Source organism: Eretmochelys imbricata, chromosome 23 (assembly GCF_965152235.1).
Source record: "Eretmochelys imbricata isolate rEreImb1 chromosome 23, rEreImb1.hap1, whole genome shotgun sequence".
NCBI lineage: Eukaryota > Metazoa > Chordata > Testudines > Cheloniidae > Eretmochelys > Eretmochelys imbricata.
In genome coordinates this window covers 13,477,869-13,495,225 of record NC_135594.1, presented here as the reverse complement: position 1 = coordinate 13,495,225, position 17,357 = coordinate 13,477,869, and the positions used below count along the sequence as shown (strand labels likewise).

Below are 17,357 nucleotides of genomic sequence, written 5' to 3'. Positions count from 1 at the left end.
CGATGGCCCAGGTAAGATACTTCCGCCATCCCCTCCTTGCACTTCTCCACTTTTACAGTCAGCCCAGCCCCCTGGACTCGGTCCAGCACTTGTCTAGCCTGGGACACGTGGTCCTCCCAGGTCTGGCTAAAGACACAGATGTCATCAATATACGCCATGGCAAAACTCTCCATCCCCCTCAGGAGCTGGTCCACCAGGCGCTGGAAGGTGGCCGGCACTCCCTTGAGGCTGAAAGGCAGGGTCATGAACTCATAGAGCCCCAGAGCGGTGATAAAGGCCGATTTCAGCCGGGCATCTGCATCCAGCGGCACTTGCCAGTAGCCCTTTGTAAGGTCCATGGTGGTGAGGTACCAAGCTCCTCCCAGCTTGTCTAGGAGCTCATCCGGCCTGGGCATGGGGTAGGCATCAGATACAGTGATGGCATTGAGTTTCCGATAGTCCACACAGAACCGGACCGACCCGTCCTTTTTGGTATGGATGCAGCACCCCCCTGTCCTCAGCTTGCTGGGCAGGGGTTAGCTGATCCGAGAGGGGAATTGTTTCCAGGGGGGAACCAGCTCTGGTCCCAGGGAATAGATCTACTAAAGGGTCATCTCCCTGCTCCTCCCAATGTCCACACACGGTCAACACCACATTCCCCCTGTCATAATATGGCTTCATCATATTCACATGGTACACCCGGTAGTGGTGCGCCCGGTTCGACAGCTCCACCACATAGTTTACCTCACTGAGCTGCTTGAAACCTTGAAAGGGCCCTCCCAGGCGGCCTGTAGTTTGTTCTTTCTCACGGGGATGAGAACCATCACTTGATCCCCGGTGACGTAGGCACGGGCTCGCGCCGTGCGGTCATACCAGACCTTCTGCTTCTTCTGGGCTCTGGCCAGAGTCTCCCTGGAGAGGCCCATGAGTTCAGCCAGTCTCTCTCGGAAGATCAGGACATACTCCACCACTGATGCACCATCGGGAGTGGTCTTCCCCTCCCACTTGTCTCTCATCAGGTCCAGGGGCCCCCTCACCCTCCTTCCATATAACAGTTCGAAAGGCGAAAATCTGGTAGACTCCTGGGGCACCTCCCTATACGCGAACAGCAGGTGAGGTAAGTACTTGTCTCAATCCTGCGGTTGCTGGTTCATAAAGGTTTTCAGCATCATCTTTAGCGTCCCGTTGAACCTCTCCACAACCCCATTGGATTGGGGGTGATAAGCTGAGGCCCAGTTGTGCCGGACCCCACATTTCTCCCACAAGCACTGGAGCAGGGCCATCATGAAGTTGGACCCTTGGTCTGTCAAGACTTCCTTGAGGAACCCCACTCAGCTGAAAATGGTCAGGAGAGCATCTGCCACGGTGTCTGCTTCAATGGAAGCTAAGGGCACTGCCTCAGGGTAGCGGGTGGTGCAATCTACCACCACCAGAATGTATTTCTTCCCTTACCTGGTCATCTTGCTGAGAGGCCCCACGATGTCCATGGCCACCTTCTGGAAAGGCTCCTCTATGATGGGCACCCTGAGTCCAGAGCCTCCAGCCCTCTGGCGGAGCTGGCCTGGGGTACTCTTCCCTCCGGAGCAGGTGGTAAACTGGTAGCCCCCCTTGCCTGGGTCATCTGCCCCTGGTCCAGCTGAGTCCCTACCCAGTTAACCCTGGGTAGGTTGGGTCTGCTCAGTTTGTCCCTGAGCCTGGGGCAATGGGTCCGTACGTGACCTCTCTGGCCACAGTGATAGCAGCTCAGGTCACGTTGGTCCCCTCGAGTGGGTCGGAGGGGCCCGACCCCAGGCGTTCCCCTATGGAGGGGGTTCTCCCTATTTCCCCGCTGGGAGGCCCCCTGGTGACTCTCTCTCTGCATCGGGGGGGGCTGTTCTTTTGGGACTCCTCCCGGTTACCCCCTGACCGACTGTTCACAAACTCGTCGGCCAGCTGCCCTGCGTGCTGGGGGTTCTCGAGCTTTTTGTCCACCAACCACAGCCTCAGGTCGGAAGGGCACTGTTCATACAGTTGCTCCAGCAGGATTAGGTCAAGCAGGTCCTCTTTAGCTTGGGCCCCAGCTGTCCACTTGCGGGCATATCCCTTCTTCCGGTTGACCAGTTGTAGGTAGGTGACCTCAGGCGTTTTACGCTGACTCCGGAACCTTCTCCGGTACATCTCGGGGGTCAGCCCAAACTCACGGAGCAGGGCCTGTTTGAACAGTTCATAGTCCCCTGCCTCTGTCCCGTCATTCGGCTGTACACCTCCACGGCTTTGGGGTCCAGTAAGGGGGTTAGAAACTGGAGCCTGTCTGCAGGGTCAACCCTGTGCAGCTCGCAGGCATTCTTAAAGGCCGTCAGGAAGCTATCTATGTCCTCCCCCTCCTTCCGCTGAGCCAGGAAGCACTTATCAAAGCTCCTTGCCGACTTGGGTCCCCCCTCACTCACTGCAGCCGGGGCCCCACTGCTCCTCAGCCTGGCCAGCTCCAGTTCATGCTGTCTTTGTTTCTCCTTCTCCTCCTGCTCATGCCTACGTTGCCTCCCCTTCTCCTGACGCTCCCGCTCCTTCTCCTGATGTTCCCGCTCCTTCTCCTGAAGTTCCCACTCCTTCTCCTCCTGCTCATGTTGACATTGTTTTTCATGATCCTCCAGCTCCCTCATTTTCATCTCCCTCTCCCATTCCAGCCGCCTCCGCTCCAGGGATGCACAGCTCCACCACACAGCTCCACCAGGTCGCTCTTAAGGCGTTTAGCGTACATCTCCCTGCTGGCCACTCGCAGGCCTGGGCAGCTTTCTACGGTTTCCAGGAAAAACCCCTCGTATGCCAGTCCTTTTTGAGGTCACCACCTCCTTACCAGGGTCGAGCTTCAGACTCCTCCGCCCCTGGGACCGCTCACTGCAATCCCCTGGGGACCCTGTTACTGCAAAAGTCCTTCTCTGGTCACACACCCCCAGGGGTTAACCGCCCCCTGAAACCGTCTCTCTCTGAATCTTCAGCACACCTGGTCCCCGTCAATCCTCCTTCGTTTTACTGTTCCCCAGTCACTTACTGCAGGAAGCGCCATCCATGGGGTGCAGTACATCGCACCTCTGCCACCAGTTGTCACGGAGTGTGGGGGAGTCCAGGCCCTGCACCCCTCTTCCAGGGATTCACTGAGACTCTCAGCCAGCCAGTAAAACAGAAGGTTTATTGGACAACAGGAACACAGTCCAAAACAGAGCTTGTGGGTACACCCAGGACCCCTCAGTCGAGTCCTTCTGGGGGAGCAGGGAGCTTAGACCCCAGCCCTGGGGTTCCCTGCATTCCTCCACCCAGCCACAAACTGAAAACTAAACCCCCCCAGCAGGCTCCCTCCTGCAGCCTCTGTCCACATTCCTGGGCAGAGGTGTTACCTCCCCCTCCCCCTCCTGGCTCAGGTGACAGGCTCTCAGGTCTCCCATCCCCAGGGCACATTCCCAGGTCAACACTCCCCGGACATCATCGCACCAGACCCCTGGGGCTGCCTGGGACAGAGAGATGCTCCCCACCCCTCTTGCATGCTGGAGCGGGGGCGGGGGGGTGGCGGGGGCATTAGGCTGGCTCTGATGCAGTGAGGAAAGCAGCGAGCTCACTGCCTACCCCCACTGGGACAGCAAGGGCAGTGCTGAGCACAGTGGGAGCTGAGACCCCAGCTGAGTGGGGGGAGACACATGCTGGGCAGGGGATCTGTGGGGAGCGGCAAGGTGCTTGGTAAAGAAAGTCTGGATGAGCCTAGGCAGCGTTGTGAGCCGATGGCTGTGTCTAGTCAGCAGGGTGGGAAGGCGAGGAGAGTGGAAGATGAGTGTCCCTGGACCTTACCTATTACCTGGGTGGAGAATTGTGACAGTGAAGGAAACGTGCCTTCAGGGGTATTGACTTGCCTATGGAGGGAGCTACCCTGATCTCCAAGCAGTTGTCTGTGACCAGCCTTGTGTGCTGGGACAAGGGGAATGAGATCCCCAGCTGTGTGTCTGGGAAAGGAGAATGTGACTCCGGCTCTTTGTCTGTGGAGCAGACAGAAGGGGCCTTTCAGCCTGTGATGGTTGAGGGTCGTGCAGTTGTCTCAGAGTTGGTTCTGGATTCAGCTAAAGCCCAGGAAGGGAATGGTCCTAAGTTTGTGTCTGCTCAGGAGAATGGCCCTGTAACTAGGTCGCATTCAGTTAGTGTTTATGCAAAATCCCAGAGACCAGACAATTCTGGTGCTTGTATTTTGCCTGTTGCTAGTGTGTTGTTGGAAAGGGTGTAGCAACTCTGTCTAATCAGGGTGAGATCCTAGCCAGGGCACAAGGAGAGCATGAAGGTGATGTGATTGTGTTACCTACTGAGGGTGCGGAAACCTGTAGCAAGAAGGAAAAGATTCCTGAACTTGTGTGTGGCAAAGGGAAGGAGAAGGCTTCTGACCTGTTATCTAGGAAGTCTGTAAGTTTGCCTGAAAGGGGATTGTGTAGGAATCTGCCGGATGGGCCAGAGGTAATTCTGGATGTAAGGGAGACCCAGAAAGAGTCTGTTGTTACTCAGGAAAGTGTTGCTCTAGAGCAAGCCCTAGGTGAAGAGGGTAAGAGCAGAATTTCTGTGAGGGGTGAATTGTTGCATAGAAAAGCCCCTCGGGAAAGGAATCCTCATGGAGTCTTTGCAAGCAGTTTACTGCAACTGAAGGGTGTGAAAGTGATTTAATCAAGAAAGTTTCAGTTCCTAAAGGCCATCAATTTTCTGTTGTGAATGGATCCACTGACTTTCCTGTTGAAGGATCTAGTGTGGATAGCTCTGAGAAGGTCTCAGATGGAGTGAAAGCTGTTAAGAAAGTTAAAGAGTCCTCTAACCAAGTGGCTGTGTTTGGCCAGCTTGTTGGGGAGAAGACCCAATCCCAGTTTGACCCCGTGGGGTTTTGGGGTGGCCAAAGGGCAGAGGCCGCATAAACCTTCGCACATGTGGCCTGCGAGTGCTATCGACCACCCCCGACCTAAAGGAGGGCGTGAAACTGGAAGGGCCTGGTGTAACTCCTACCAAGGAATGGGAGAGGTGCTGGAGCATCCATGGGAACGTTGGTGGTTTCAAACTTCCCCAGGTCACCAGCTAAAGTGACCCCACTCAGTTCGATCTCGAAGGGGGGAGAGATGTGATGAAGTGGGATTGTTCTTAATGGTTCCTCTGAATGGTGTGGGGGTGCCTCAGTTTCCCCTAGGCAGTTCTTAAGTATCTAGGGGGTGGGGTAAGGGTGTGTGATCATTGCAGAGCCCTAGAGGGCAGGTGTGTGCAGGGGACTGGACACAGAGAATGGCCGACACCCTGTTTCCTGGCAACTGATGGCCTGGGCCCTTCCCCCCTGCAAGGTGAGAGCTAAAGGGCTGGAGAACAAAGGACTCAGGTGCCCTCCTGGCCCCGGAAAGTGACAAAGCCCAAAGCGGGAGGAGGGGCAGGAGGGAGTTTCAGTTTGGGGCTGGCTGGGGACATGGAGTGAATGGCAGACGTGGTTGTCTGGCTCACAGCCCCCCAAAATGGACCCAGCTGAGGGGTCCTGTTCTCTGCACCTACAAGCTGTTTTAGACCATGTTCCTGTCGTCTAATAAACCTTCTGTTTTACTGGCTGGCTGAGAGTTACATCTGACTGCGAAGTTGGGGGGCAGGACCCTCTGGCTTCCCCAGGATCCCTGCCTGAGCGGACTCGCTGTGGGAAGCGCACGGAGGGGCAGAGGATGCTGAATGCTCCGAGGTCAGACCCAGGAAGGTGGAGCCGGGGGAGCTGTGTGTCCTGCAGACAGGCTGCTCCCAGAGAGGAGACTTCCCCAGAGTCCTGCCTGGCTTCATGGGGAGCAGTTCCAGAGCATGGCCCGGGGACTCCATGACACTGGCCTAGCCTGTCTCCTGCTAGGAGACAGAGCTTTGGGCCCCCAGGGGCTGGGGTTGCTCCATGTCTCATGCTGTTAGCCCAGGGCTCAGAGGAAACTCTGGGCCACTGTGGAAAGGCATCCAGGAGCCCGTCCCCAGGCCTGCCAGGTCTGACCCACCACTGAGGCCGCGTGGTGAGGATGGACGCCAGGACTGAGGGACGGGGTCTGCGTCTCACAGTCTGTCTGCTTCCCCCTGCAGAGCCCAGCTACCCCAAACCCAGCATCTCCCTGAGCCCCAGCGGGGGGGTCTCCCTGGGGGAAGCCGTGTCCGTCTGGTGTCGGGGGCAGCGCCAGGGCGTGCGGTTCGTGCTGAATAAAGAGGGACGCCATTTCCCACCTGTGGATCCGAAAGGGTTTGAGGCTGTGTTTTCCATCAGCAACGTGAGCTGGGATGACAGGGGGAGCTACAGCTGCTCCTATCACAGCAGATCGGGGTCAGCCGCCGCATCGTCCCCCAGCGACCCCGTGGAGCTGGTGGTGAGAGGTGAGGGGCCCGGCTCGGCATTCCCATTCCCAGCCCCAGCCAGACCCTCACAGGGGCTCGGTTCTAATGGGACGCTCAGAGCCAGCTCTGCCCTGAGCCCTGACGGGATGCCCATCATAGAATCATAGAATATCAGGGTTGGAAGGGAGCTCAGGAGGTATCTAGTCCAACCCCCTGCTGAAAGCAGGACCAAATCCCCAATTTTTGCACCAGATTCCAAAATGGCCCCCTTAAGGATTGAACTCGTAACCTTGGGTTTAGCAGGCCAATGCTCAAACCACTGAGCTATCCCTCCCCCCATGAAGCAGCAGCCCCTGGAGACTCGGGGCAGGGAGGTGACTTTAACGCTGCCCCTTGTGGGTAGGAGCCGTGAGTCGCTATTTAATCCTGTGATCCCCTCCGCTCTGTTCTCCAGGCCCCGCCCCCGGCAGTGCCCCGGCCGGAGCTGAATGAGGCAGGGGCTGCAGGGGAAGTGGTGGCTTGGTGGACACAGTGCTGGGCTGGGACCCAGGAGATCTGGCCCAGCTCCTGGCGCGGCCACAGACTCTGTGTGATGGGAGCATGTCATGATTTTCAAAAGTGTCCTTCAAAAGGGCCTCAATCTTGGGGGACCTCAGGCCAAGCGCCAGAAACCGAGATGCCCACAGTTAGTGGAGACCTGTGCAAACGCTGGCCTCAATAGCGCTGGATCCCTTGTGTTGGGGGAGCATGTAGGGTCCCTGCCATGTTCAGGGCCCCTTTGTGTCAGGCGCTGCATAAACACAGAGTGAAGAAATGGTCCCTGCCCCTGGGAGCTCACTAACAAAGTGAATCTGGCTGTGCCTCAGTTTCCCCTTGTGTAGAATGGGGATAATGATGCCTCCCTGCCTCCCGGGGGGCTGGCAGGGTGACTCCCTTTCTGTGTGGGGCTCAGGCCCTGTTGTGCTGGGCCACGGAGACAAGCCCATGTGTCGCTGTGTGTCCAGGGCAGGCCAGATGCAGTAAACAAGGCAGAGGCCACAAACGGGCATAGGAGGATCCCAAGCACTAGGGAGCCGCGGCTCGGTGTCTGTGGGGCCGGGAGCCCAGCTCGCAGGGCCGGGATTCTGGGTGGGGGGACTCTGGGATCTGGGAGAGAATCTCTGCCCGGGGCCCTGGATCTGCCTGTGGCTGGAGCCTGCCTGGGAGTCCGGGGCTGGGTGGGTGCCCGGGTCTTGTTCTCACATCCTGTCTCCTGTGCACAGATCCCAGCTTGCCCCGACCCTCCATCTCTCTGAGCCCCACTGGGGTCACCGCCCCAGGGGTAAACGTCACCATCTGGTGTCAGGGGCAGCCCCGGGACGTGAGGTTCTTCCTGCACAAGGCTGGAGACCTGAACCCGCCGCGACACATGGACCCTGCTGGGGACGGGGCCGAGTTCCACATCCCCACCGTGGGCCGGCAGCATGGAGGGAGCTACAGCTGCAGCTACCGGCCCCGATCAGATCCCTTCGTCTCCTCGCAGCCCAGCCACCCCGTGCAGCTGGTGGTAGCAGGTGAGGGGCCCGGCTCCACGTCTCCGATCCCAGCCTCACACCCAGCCAGATCCCTCGGGGCTTCGCACTGATGGGACGCTCAGAACCAGGGTCTGCCCTGAGCCCTGGGCCCAGCAGAGGGGACACCCAGCCATGCAGCCGGGATGGAGTCACTTGGAGGTTCCCCAGCCGGAGGAGGTTCAGGGCAGAGGGAGGGGGGATCCCTTCCCCCAGGGGCAGCTGCAGAGAAGGCGGCTTTTCCCAGGGGGATGTTCCCCCCTGTTGCTCTCGTTCTTGGGACCCACAGAGGAGGTTGGGTCTTGGGTCCGGGGTGGGGGACAATTACTGTGGAAACAGGTCGTGGTGCCCAGGGGTGGGTGGGGCTGAGACATCAGGTGGAGGGGCAACCCCGGACCCACAGCTCCTCCTGTGCCTCCTGATCTGCAGACCGCAGCTGGGAATTTGCTGGGGGATCCCAGGGGAGGGACAGGATCTGGGGGACTGGGCTGTGAAATTGGGCCCAGAGTCCTGGGGCAATAACCCCCCATTATTGGGCCACATGACATCCCCCTGGCAATAGGAGTGAGCATTACCCAGAATTTCCGTGGTTCTTGCTTCCCCTCCCCACACTGGGGTCTCAGGGGACCCCCTGACCCTCTCCCCAATAGATGTTCTCCCGCCTCTGGCTGCGCCTTGGTCCCCAGGGCCCTGGGCACCACCCGACTGTGGGGGGCAGCGGGTGATGTTCCAGCCTCCCCCTGCACGCTCTGCCTGGCTGTGTTTGGCAGTAGCCAAGATACCCCAGGGATGGGCTCACTGCACAGCAGACTGCCCTTGGCAGAGGCACCTGTGGGGTGGACAGAGGGGTCCTATGGGGACAGGGAGCCAGGGTGGTTCCCTGCTGTGGGGGGCTAAGACCCTGAGGCTCTGATTGTCCCCATCCCCTGGTCTGGTCTTGGTGTGCCGGGTGTCTCGGGGGCAGATCGTCCACCTGGGAGCCCCCTTCATTGGGGAAGCTGAGGCTCAGCCCCCTGGGGCAGCAGGACATGACCTCACCTGAGGGGTCTGGCCCTAGGGAGATCTCAGAGCTGCAGCACCTGGGAGACCCCCAGAGGGGGGCTGGGCTGGACCTGCTGGATGGGGTGTTGGGGGCTCCACTCCTGGGGCAGAGCTAGCTGCTGATCTCCCCATCTGAGCTGCCAAGTGACTCTCCCCTTTCCTCTGCAGCAGCCCCCCCGGGACACCAGGATTTCACCTACGCCAACATCGCCAGCCTGGTGCTGAGCGCCATGGTCCTGCTCGTCAAGGGGCTGATCCCGGCTGAGACCTATTACAGTCGCCCGAGGGAAGTGCCCTAGGTGAGGTGATCCCCCCCTTCTGAGCCCCTTGCTGCCCCCAGGACTTGGGCCCATGGTGACACGGAACCCGCCGTCTCTCTGTGCCCCCAGGAGTCTGGATCCGGCCGTGCAGGGAAGAGAATCTCCCCGGGGGACGAGCCGCTTCCCCTCGGGGGACTGAGATGCCAGCACAAACCCCCCTGCCCCCAAATACCCCTGCCTCAGAGAATCCCCACCCCAAAATAGCTCCCGACCTGACAGCAGCTCCCCTGGATTGAACCCCCAATGCCATGTGTGACACTGCACTCCATATGTTTATGGAAATATGCTTATGAGTGTAACTATAATGTAACTGGAATATTCTTTAAGCAAAAGGTCTCTTGGAAGGTATCATTACAAAACTTATGATCTACTGAGTGTGGTCATCCTATTTGTATGCATGTATCATTCTTGTATCTAAAACTCGAAATATGACGTTAACTCTGAAGTCAATTAATGGTGGTTTAGAATCTTGATGGCCCCCATTGACTAGGACAATTGGCTGTAGATGGTTTATTTACCTGCAAGCCTTCTTGTGGACATGGGCACCAGCCTGTGGGTAATGAAGAAGGAGGTCTCACAGGGACATGTGACCATGTCACCTGATACTGGAATCGATCTTAAGCCTGGTGCTTTTCCATTTAGAAGGAGGGGTGGGAACCCAGAGAGAGACAAAGGAGTCCCGCCTTAGGCCAAAGGTATAAAAGGGGGTGGAACAGAACAAAGGGGGCTCCCAGACATGGGGAATCGCCTAGTTACCACCTGAGCTAAAACTAACAAGGGCTGTTCCGGGGAAAGGATTGGGCCCAGACTAGGAAGGAGGCTAGTCTGGGAAAGAAGCTTCTTGGAACATCTCTAAGGGGGAGATTTACCTGTATTCAGTTTCTTAATGCATTAGGATTAGACTTGTGTGTTTTGTTTTATTTTGCTTGGTAACTTACTGTTATTACTTGAAACCACTTAAATCCTACTTTTAATACCTAATAATATCACTTTTGTTTATTAATTAAGCCAGAGTAAGTGATTAATACCTGGGGGAGCAAACAGCTGTGCATATCTCTCTATCAGTGTTATGGAGGGCGGATAATTTATGAGTTTACCCTGTTTAAGCTTTTTACAGAGTAAAATGGGTTTAATTGTGGTTTGGATCCCATTGGGCGCTGGGTGTCTGGGTGCTGGAGATAGGTGACCTGCTGAGCAGGGTTTGGTCAAAGCCTGCAGCTTTGGGGGTGTGGACCAGACCTGGGTCTGTGTTTGGAGCAGACTAGTGTGTCTGGCTCAACAAGGCAGGGTTCTGGAGTCTCAAGGTGGCAGTGGAAAACGGCTCAGAGGTAATCTCAGCAGATCAGGTGGCAGTCCGAAGGGTGTCTCTCTGACTGAACCCATCACACCGTGAGCACGAGCCCCTGCAGTACCAGCTAGAGGAGTCGCCCCGGGCTGGGCACATTGGACTCCCTATGGAGCAGAACCTGGAGGGTGATGGAGTCCCACTCGCTGGCCCAGCCAGGCTGGTTCTGCCCAGGGCTGCCAGTGGGGAGCAGGGATGAAGCAGGGCTCTGCATGGGGAAGGTGTGACGAAGTGGGACTGTTCTTAATGGTTCCTCTGAATATTGTGGGGGTGCCTCAGTTTCCCCTAGGCAGTTCTTAAGTATCTAGGTGGTGGGGTAAGGGTGTATAATCACTGCAGAGTCCTAGAGGGCAGGTGTGTGCAGGAGTCTGGACACAGAGGCTGGCCGACACCCTGTTTCCTGGCAACTGATGGCCTGGGCCCTTCCCCCCTGCAAGGTGAGAGCTAAAGGGTTGGAGAAGAAAGGAACCAGGTGCTCTCCTGGCCCAGGAAAGGGACAAAGCCCAGAGGAGGAGGGGCTGGAGGGAGTTTCAGTTTGGGGCTGGCTGGGACATGGAGTGAAGGGCAGAAGTGGTTGTCTGGCTCGCTGCCCCCCAAAATGGACCCAGCTGAGGGGTCCTGTTCTCTGCACCTACAAGCTCTGTTTTAGACCATGGTCCTCTCGTCTAATAAACCTTCTGTTTTACTGGCTGGCTGAGAGTCACATCTGACTGCGGAGTTGGGGGGCAGGACCCTCTGGCTTCCCCAGGATCCCGCCTGAGTGGACTGGCTGTGGGAAGCGCACGGAGGGGCAGAGGATGCTAAATGCTCCGAGGTCAGACCCAGGAAGGTGGAAGCTGTGTGAGCTGTGTGTCCTGCAGACAGGCTGCTCACAGGAAGGCGACTGCCCCAGAGTCCTGCCTGGCTTCATGGGGAGCAGATCCAGAGCATCGCCCAGGGACTCCGTGACAGAAGGCACCACCTGCATCTGCGGGGAGCCCAGAGCACTGGGGAGCCGGGCACTCGATAACTAGCCCCTTCCCGGCCGGATTCCCAGCACCGCCCGTTCTGCCCGCTCCCTTTCCTTGGGGCTGGGCACCCAGCATTTCACAGCCACGGTCACCCCACCCGCCTGCCACCTGCCGCTTCGCAGCCAGCTCCTGCCTGCAGGTCCCCATCGAGTCTAAACTGGCCACCCCCGGTTATGGCCTCCCTCTCAGACACCCGCCGTCATCCCCCATCCACCCAGGATCTCATTGGGCAGGGTGCGTTAGGCCCTAGTGCTTTCCCAACCTGCAGCTGGGTAGTTAAATCCCCCAGGGCCACCAGGACTCATCGCCCAGCCCTGAGCTGGGCCCCTCCCCATATCCCACAAAATCCCATTCCCCGCAGCATCCCTAGACAGAGCCCCCGTCCCCCTGTGTGTGGGGAGGCTGCATCTGGCCCTGGCGCTGGAATAACGGCACTTACTGCACCCCCAGTGTCTGTCCCCCTCCTCCCTCTGCAGCGGGGTCCCCCAGACCCTTTTCTGTCCCCCCTTTCTCCCTAGACCTCCCCCTCCCTGTATTTCTATTGTACAAGCCCCCAGAGCTTCATGCTCCTCTGCCCCCCAAATCTCCCCACCCCAGGGGGCGGTGTGATACCAGAGCCTCCAAATGTCCCCTAATGTTGCAGCCGACGAAGGTGAGTGAGAAGTTCCGGCAGCGTCACGAGAACCTGGACAAATGAACGTTGGGGGGAAGGTTGGCGAGACACAAAGATGGGATTAGTCCAACCCGAGCAGCTGCCAGACAGAACCCACGGGCCAGACTGGGGCCCACCTGGGACACGGGAGAAAGCAGGGAGCAGAAATCCGTGACCCAAAATTGAGTGTCGGAAATGAGGCCTCATTGGTGAATAAAATATTGTGGGTTCGGGCTGTGCCGCCCACCACCCTTTGGGGGCCTTAAAGAAAGAGACTCGCTTCACCCTCCTGGCTGCCAGCCCCCCGTCTCCTGTTCCCCCCGGGCCGTCTGGGCCCTGATCTGCAGAGACGTCCTGAGCAGAGAGGCCGGAGAGAGGGACCTCGACTCCATCGCCCCTCCCCTGGCTGAACCCCCAACCTGGGAAGAAACGGGGTCGGTGTGACATTCAACTCCATGTCTTTATAAAAATATTTGTATATGTGTGGATTTGATGTAACTGGAATATGCTTTATGCAAAAGTTTTCTTGTCAGGTATCATTACAAAGCTCATAATCTACTGAGTGTGGTCATCCTATTTATAGGAATGTATCGTTCTTGTATCTGAAACTAGGAATATGAAATATAACTCCGAGGTCCTATTGTAATTATGCAAAGTGTCCCATTCACCAGGACAATTGGTTGTAAATGGCTCAGTTTACTTGTAAGACTTCCTGTATACCTGTGTGCCAGCAAGCGGGTAATGAAGTCTCACAGGATATGTGATCATGTCACCTGAACTGAAATCCATCTTTAACTGGATGCTTTTGCATTTTGAAGGAGACAAAGATTCCTGCCTTCTGCCAAAGCTATTAAAGGAACAGAACAAAGTGGGTCTCAGTCATGTTGAATCCCCTGCTTTTCACCTAAGCTATCTGCTGGAATTAACAAGGACTGTACCAGGGAAAGGATTGGGCCCAGACTAGGAAGGAGTCTAGTCTGGGAAAGAAACTTATTGGAACATCTCTGAGGGTGAGATTTACCTGTATTCAGTTTCTTAAATGTATTAGGCTTTGACTTGTGTGTTTTGTTTTATTTTGCTTGGTAACTTACTTTGTTCTGTCTGTTATTACTTGAAACCACTTAAATCCTACTTTTTATACTTAATAAAATCACTTTTGTGTATTAATTGACCCAGAGTAAGTGATTACTACCTGGGGGAGGAAAGAGCTGTGCGTATCTCTCTATCAGTGTTATAGACAGTCATAAATATAAAGGGAAGGGTAACCACCTTTCTGCATACAGTGCTATAAAATCCCTCCTGGCCAGAAGCAAAGTCCTTTTACCTGTAAAGGGTTAAGAAGCTAAGATAACCTCGCTGGCACCTGGCGGGTCTGGCTCAAACCAGACCAGGCACTGAAGTCCTAAGCTGGCAGGGAAAAGAGACTCAGAGTTAGTCAAAGCACATCAGCAGACAGGCTCCCCCAAGAAGGTCAGAGCTGGGGGGGCGGGGGGTAGGATTGTTGGGCATGTGAGGAGCGAGGGGGGAGCAGCACCCCCCAGTACTCCCTGGGCTGCTACTTCTACCCCCAGCAGCCTCTCCTCTCACTACCCCCCCTCCACATCCCTCCACAGCTCCAGCCCCCTCAGCCTCAGGGTTCCCCATTTTCTTTTTAGTCCCCTGAGTCTCCCCTCACAGCCCCTGTGCTGCAAATTCCCTGCCCAATAAGGGCCCCAACCCCACAGTCACCTCTCTCCCTGCCTCTTCCAAGGGGGGCAGCAAGCTGGGAAATTGGGGGGGTCAGGCGGTGGGGTCAGGTGTGGGGGGGAATGACCCTGCTTCACAATGAATCTGCTGCTTGTCTCCCTCCTGCTCCGGTGGCTGGGGGCGAAGGGTCCCGGAGAGCTGGTGAAGAGGCGGGCCAGGGCCCTGGGACGAGGGAGCTGATTAAAGGAGGCTCATTGGGAGCCTTCGGCTGGGCAGCTGATGCACCTTTAATGCAGCCCCGGCCCAGTCCAATGCTGTGTGCAAGCCCCGGAGGAGTGACATCACAATTGTGACACCAGGAGTCCTGGCCCCAGCTCCACCCCTCGGCTCTAACCACTAGTCCCCACTCCGCTGCCAGAGCCCAGAACTGAGTCAAACCTTCCTGACCCCCAGCTTTCTGCTGCCACTAGCCAATGGCGTATAAACAAAGCCTGTGTCACGTCCCTCTCTAGGGGCCTGGCCACATAACCACTGACAGTGCCTCCTCCAGCTCGGGGGACTGGGTCTCTGCAGGGGCATTAGAAGGTCCCTGGGTCTCTCTTGGTTGGTGACCCATTGGGGGCCTGGGATGGAATTTCTTTTTCTCTGATTTTCTTTTGAACCTGGTTTATTTAATTCACACGCTGAGAAAAGCCCCTTAGAACCAGGCATTACAATGTAAACCCGTCATCACCGCTCAGCTAAGGTGCAAGGGGCAGCAAACCCAGGTCTTTCATATCGCGCCCGCTCTTAACATGGTGCCATGGCTTGTGTTGCAGGTGGGCAGGTTGGCAGACTGAGCGGGAAGGCTGCAGTCAAACCCTCCAGCATCAGGGAATGCCACAAAGTTTCCCAAACACCCTTAACTCGGCCCCTTGTGCACATGCATTACGGAGCCATCCTTTAATTTCGTGATCACGTATTAATTTGATCTTCATGGGCCATGTCAAGGTTCCTTCCCCACTCTGAACTCTGGGGTACAGATGGGGGGACCCGCATGAAAGACCCCCCAAGCTTATTTCTACCAGCTTAGGTTAAAAGCTTCCCCAAGGCACAAAATCTCTATTTTCTTCTTGGACGAGGAATGCTGCCACGACCAAGCGCTTTAACCAAGAACCAGGGAAAAGGACCACTTGGGGTTCCTCTTCCCCCAGCAATTTGCCCGAGCCCTCACACCCCCTTTCCTGGGGAGGCTTGAGAATAAACAAGTTGAGCACAGACCAGCTTGGATTTCTTAGGACCCTAAAAACCCAGTCAGATTCTTAAAAAACAGAACTTTATTAGAAGAACAAAACAAAGATAAAAGAAACACTCTGTAAGATTAGAATGGAAGATAATCTCACAGGCAGTCAGATTCAAAACACAGAGAATCCCTCTAGGCAAAACCTTAAATTACAAAAAAGACACAAAAACAGGAATACACATTCCCTCCAGCACAGAGAATTTACAAGCCAAAACAAAGAAAACCTAATGCATTTTCTAGCTAGATTACTTACTAACTTTACAGGAGTGGAGGGCTTGCATCCTTGATCTGTTCCTGGCAAAGGTATCACACAGACAGACAAAAGACTTCCCCCTCCCCCCGAGGTCTGAAAGTATCTTGCCCCCTTGTCATAAATATAAAGGAAAGTGAAAACACCTTTAAAATCCCTCCTGGCCAGAGGAAAAATCCTTTCACCTGTAAAGGGTTAAGAAGCTAGGATAAACTCCCTGGCACCTGACCAAAATGACCAATGAGGAGACAAGATACTTTCAAAAGCTGGGAGGAGGGAGAAAAACAAAGGGTCTATGTCTGTCTGGGTGATGCTTTTGCCGGGGACAGAACAGGAATGGAGTCTTAGAACTTAGTCAGTAATCTAGCTAGGTATGCGTTAGCTTCTGATTTCTTTAAATGGCTGAGAAATTAAGTTGTGCTGAATAGAATGAATATTCCTGTCTGTGTGTCTTTTTTGTAACTTAAGGTTTTGCCTAGAGCGATTCTCTATGTTTTGAATCTAATTACCCTGTAAGGTATTTACCATCCTGATTTTACAGAGGTGATTCTTTTTTACTTTTTACTTCTATTAAAATCCTTCTTTTCAGAAACTGAATGCTTTTTCATTGTTCTAAGATCCAAGGGTTTGGGTCTGTGGTCACCTATGCAAATTGGGGAGGATTTTTACCAAACCTTCCCCAGGAAGTGGGGTGCAAGGGTTGGGAGGATTTTGGGGGGAAAGATGTGTCCAAACTACGTTTTCCCAATAAACCCAGATAAACGTTTGGTGGTGGCAGTGGAAGTCCAAGGGCAAAGAGTAAAATAGTTTGTACCTTGGAGAAGTTTTAACCTAAGCTGGTCAAAGTAAGCTTGGGAGGTTTTCATGCAGGTCCCCACATCTGTACCCTAGAGTTCAGAGTGGGGAAGGAACCCTGACACCCCTCATTGGTCATTTTGGGTCAGATGTCAGCGAGGTTACCTGAGCTTCTTAACCCTTTACAGGTGAAAGGGTTTTGCCTCTGGCCAGGAGGGATTTTAGAGCACTGTGTGCAGAAAGGTGGGTACCCTTCCTTTGATATTTAGGACAGGCCACCACCCATGTTTGAACCCAGAATGTAAGAAAGGACGGGTGTGGGGGAATCTGCATGGAAATCATGGTCAGTGGCAGATTGAAGACCAGACCCCGTGCTCTCTTGGCTCCCAGCCTGGTGCACCTTCCCCAAGGCTGCAGGGAACATGGAGGGAGAACTGTCCCCCCTCCCCACAGAGACACAGACAAGCTGGGAGCTGCATGACACTTGGCCAGGCCGATGGGCCCAGGCTTGGGTTTTGCAGGCGCCTCTGCTTACTTTGACCACACTAGAGTTCCCCTACAGATTAGAGACAAAATGCGATGGACACAGGAAGAGACGAGACATCGTCGGCTTCCTGTAGCTGGAGACACCAGCTGAGTTTGTTATTTGGGGCTCGGTGGAGCTGGGCTCTGGGGCGTTGGTGGCAGTGCTGAGGGGCCTCTCGCTGCCTCCGTCATGCCATCTGCTCTCACCGTCCTCTTCCTCGGTGAGTGTCAGAGAAAGCCAGTGCACGTGCCCACTGATTTCTCCTTCCCCAGCTGATGGAGATAAAACGCAATTGGCCTCTAGGTCGCCTCGGCCTCTCCTTGCCCTGCCCCAGCCACCCCTCCATGGGCTCCTGGCAGATGGATCCGCGCCGTTGCCCTGCTGAGGGGTGGGGGGCCCCCGTGTCTCTTGTGTCGCTAGCCCAGCTCTCTCGCTCTTGGATTTGGGGAAAAAGCATCCAGGAGACTCTCTCCCTGCAGCCCCCTGTCTCGGCCTCGTCACTGGGGCCGGGCTGTGGGGACGGGGAACAGTGACCGTGCCGGGGTCTGTGTCTCACGGCCTGTCTCCTCCTGCCTGCAGAGCCCAGCTACC

At 55.8% G+C, this 17,357-nt stretch overlaps 3 protein-coding genes across 3 annotated transcripts in view; 2 read left to right on the top strand and 1 right to left on the bottom strand.

Moving 5' to 3' along the window:
- The window catches only part of LOC144279010 (alpha-1B-glycoprotein-like), a 78,925-nt gene extending 65,527 nt beyond the window's left edge, over positions 1 to 13,398 (top strand). The window contains 4 exon segments of the mRNA XM_077840425.1: positions 6,064 to 6,348; positions 7,572 to 7,862; positions 9,069 to 9,199; positions 9,290 to 13,398. Of these exon segments, the coding sequence (XP_077696551.1) occupies positions 6,064 to 6,348; positions 7,572 to 7,862; positions 9,069 to 9,199 (707 nt within the window). The 3' untranslated portion in view covers positions 9,290 to 13,398.
- The window catches only part of LOC144279334 (alpha-1B-glycoprotein-like), a 937,253-nt gene that overhangs the window by 778,693 nt on the left and 141,203 nt on the right, over positions 1 to 17,357 (bottom strand). The gene's annotated exons all lie outside the window — the stretch shown is intronic.
- LOC144279238 (osteoclast-associated immunoglobulin-like receptor) overlaps positions 16,956 to 17,357 on the top strand; it is a 32,828-nt gene continuing 32,426 nt past the window's right edge. The window contains exon 1 of the mRNA XM_077840728.1: positions 16,956 to 16,986. Within this exon, the coding sequence (XP_077696854.1) occupies positions 16,956 to 16,986 (31 nt within the window). The remainder of the gene's footprint in view (positions 16,987 to 17,357) is intronic.